The following is a 2,582-nucleotide window of genomic DNA, read 5'->3' on the forward strand; positions in this document are numbered from 1 at the left end:
TAAGCCCACATGTAAAACACTTTCCTAGTTACTTTTTGTTTGTTTGTTTGTTTGAGTCTCACTCTGTTGGCCAGGCTGGAGTGTAGTTGCACGATTTCGGCTTATTGCAGCCTCCACCACCTGGGTTCGAGCAATTCTCTGCCTCAGCCTCCTGAGTAGCTGGGATTACAGGTGCCCATCACCATGCCAGGCTAATTTTTGTATTTTCAGTAGAGACGGGGTTTCACCGTCTTGGCCAGGCTGGTCTTCAACTCCTGACCTCACAATCCACTCACCTCAGCCTCCCTATCTCTGTATCTTATGAAGACTTCCTTTTTCTTTCTGAAGAGCTGCCATAAGTCTTAAACATTTAAATCATCAGAACCTTTTCTTGTAGCAGAAATGTGAATGTTTTCTTGAAGTACAGGTTACAGTTTTCATGGTACAAGTGCTTACCTACGACGATAAGAGAACAAGGCTTAAAATATCCCTTAAAAGAACAATCGTGAGAATTCCACGTTAGCGGCTGTCTTTAATTGACTACGCTCAGACAGATCTGGGTTTTTATATTTTTATCTTCATTCAGTGAAGCAAGCCAAGAGCCTACATTTGTATGCCTTAGGTCCTCTTAAAATGGTATCTGTAAACATGTGTCCAATATAAAAACTATTTTTAATAAAAAGTTACATGAAACAGATTTCTGTGTTTTAATCACTAGCATTTCCTCTTATCCATCTAGTGATGAAAATATAGCAAATGTAAATACTGGTTTTCCTGTAGGGGAAAGTTTAGAATTGTGTAACTGAAATGAGTAAATCTTGTTACACTAATTTTGGTATCCTTTTTTAAAAGTTTATAATGGTAGACTTAAGGAAATAAAATGTGATTATAAGTTGAATCTCAGGAGTATCCTGTACTTAGAAAAGGGTGGACGTGGGATATTACAAGACTGGAAGTTTTTTGTTTGTTTGTTTGTTTTTTGGAGATGGAGTCTTGCTCTGTTGTTGCCCAGGCTGGAGTGCAGTGGCGTGATCTCGCTCACTGCAACTTCCACCTCCCAGGTTCAAGCGATTCTCCTGCTGCAGCCTTCCAAATAGCTGGGATTACAGGTACCCGCCACTACACCTGGCTAATTTTTGTATTTTTAGTAGAGACAGAGTTTCACCATGTTGGCCAGGCTGGTCTCCTGACCTCAAGTGATCCTCCTGCATCGGCCTCCCAAAGTGCTGGGATTACAGGCATGAGCCACCACACCCGGCCTGCAAGTTTCTGAAAGAAAGGTCTCCTATTATTGTGGTTTATCTTTAAACAGACTACAGAAAACTATCTTAGGGTCACTTCTCTTGAACACCAACACCCAGTGGTGGCATCTCCTTCAACAGGCTCAATCGATTATTCCCTTTGCCTGTGTTTTAGTAATAGTTTGTCTAGAAAGAGTGAGTAATTATTTTTTACATCCCGCACATCTATTTTCCAAGTCCTATTTGCTCCTGCCTTGTATAAGAAGTGTAAATGATAAATGTAAAATCTACCTTACCACTGCCCAAGGTATCTATACCCTTGATTGGACTGTCTCATACATGGTACACCCACAACTACTTTACCTGGTGCACTAGTTGCCATACAGCAATAAAAATGAAAATTTTGATCATTTAACTTCCCTGCTTTAATTTTTTTTTTTTTTTTTTTTTTGAGACAGGGTCTCACTGTGTCATCCAGGCTGGAGTGGAGTGCTGTGATCATAGCTCACTGCAGCCGTGACCTCCAGGGCTCTGGTGATCCTACCAACTCAGCCTCCCAGGTAACTGGGACTACCGGTGTATGCCACCATGCCTAGCTAATTTTTTTATTTTTAATGGAGATGGGGTTTTGCCATGTTGCCCAGGCTGGTCTCAAACTCCTGGGCTCAAGCAATCTGTCCACCTCGGCCTCCCAAAGTGCTGGGATTACAGTGTCAGCCACCGTGCCTGGCCCCTGCGTTAAAATTTTTCAATGACTTGACGCTGCTGGTATTACAAAATTTGAAATCCAGAGCTGGGATTGTGCAACTGCACTCCAGCCTGGGCAGCAGAGCAAGATCCTGTCTCTAAAATAAAAAAAAAAAAATTAAATCCTCACATTCCCTATAAGACTCTGCACTGTCAGTACCCCACCTGTCTCCAATTTCATATGCTAACCCTCTCCACTTATATATATATACTCCAGTTTTTCAGTATATGCTTTATTTCCTGCTGCAGAACCTGAGTTGTTCCTTACCTATTCTTTGTGTAATTAACCTTCCATTCAGCTTAAATAAGCTTAGCCAGCCCTGCTCATAGGATACTACACTTTGCCTTTCTAACAGTTTCATCTTTGGGCCTTCTCCACTAGCCCCATGCAATCTAGTTGACTCCTGTATCCTTAGTGCTTAGCACAATGCCTGGCACAAACAGTAGGTAACCGAGTTTGAATGAATGAACATACTATCAAATAGTTTCTTTCTATACCCTCTTTCCAAGGGAAAACATCCAGGAATTTGTATTAAACTAATCAGTATGAGTAGCTGCCTTTCCTACTGTCCTTTACCTAAAGTGTTTAAAATAAGATATTTGGATTTACAAAAG

General features: G+C 41.2%; 1 protein-coding gene across 5 annotated transcripts in view; it reads left to right on the plus strand.

Moving 5' to 3' along the window:
* The window catches only part of PPP4R3B (protein phosphatase 4 regulatory subunit 3B), a 75,829-nt gene that overhangs the window by 70,753 nt on the left and 2,494 nt on the right, over positions 1-2,582 (plus strand). For all 5 annotated transcript variants that reach the window (XM_058429138.1, XM_058429139.1, XM_058429141.1 and 2 more), the window contains one exon: positions 1,679-1,780. In XM_058429138.1, the coding sequence (XP_058285121.1) occupies positions 1,679-1,780 (102 nt within the window). The remainder of the gene's footprint in view (positions 1-1,678; positions 1,781-2,582) is intronic.

This window comes from Hylobates moloch, unplaced genomic scaffold, assembly GCF_009828535.3.
Source record: "Hylobates moloch isolate HMO894 unplaced genomic scaffold, HMol_V3 SCAFFOLD_15, whole genome shotgun sequence".
NCBI classification, from domain to species: domain Eukaryota; kingdom Metazoa; phylum Chordata; class Mammalia; order Primates; family Hylobatidae; genus Hylobates; species Hylobates moloch.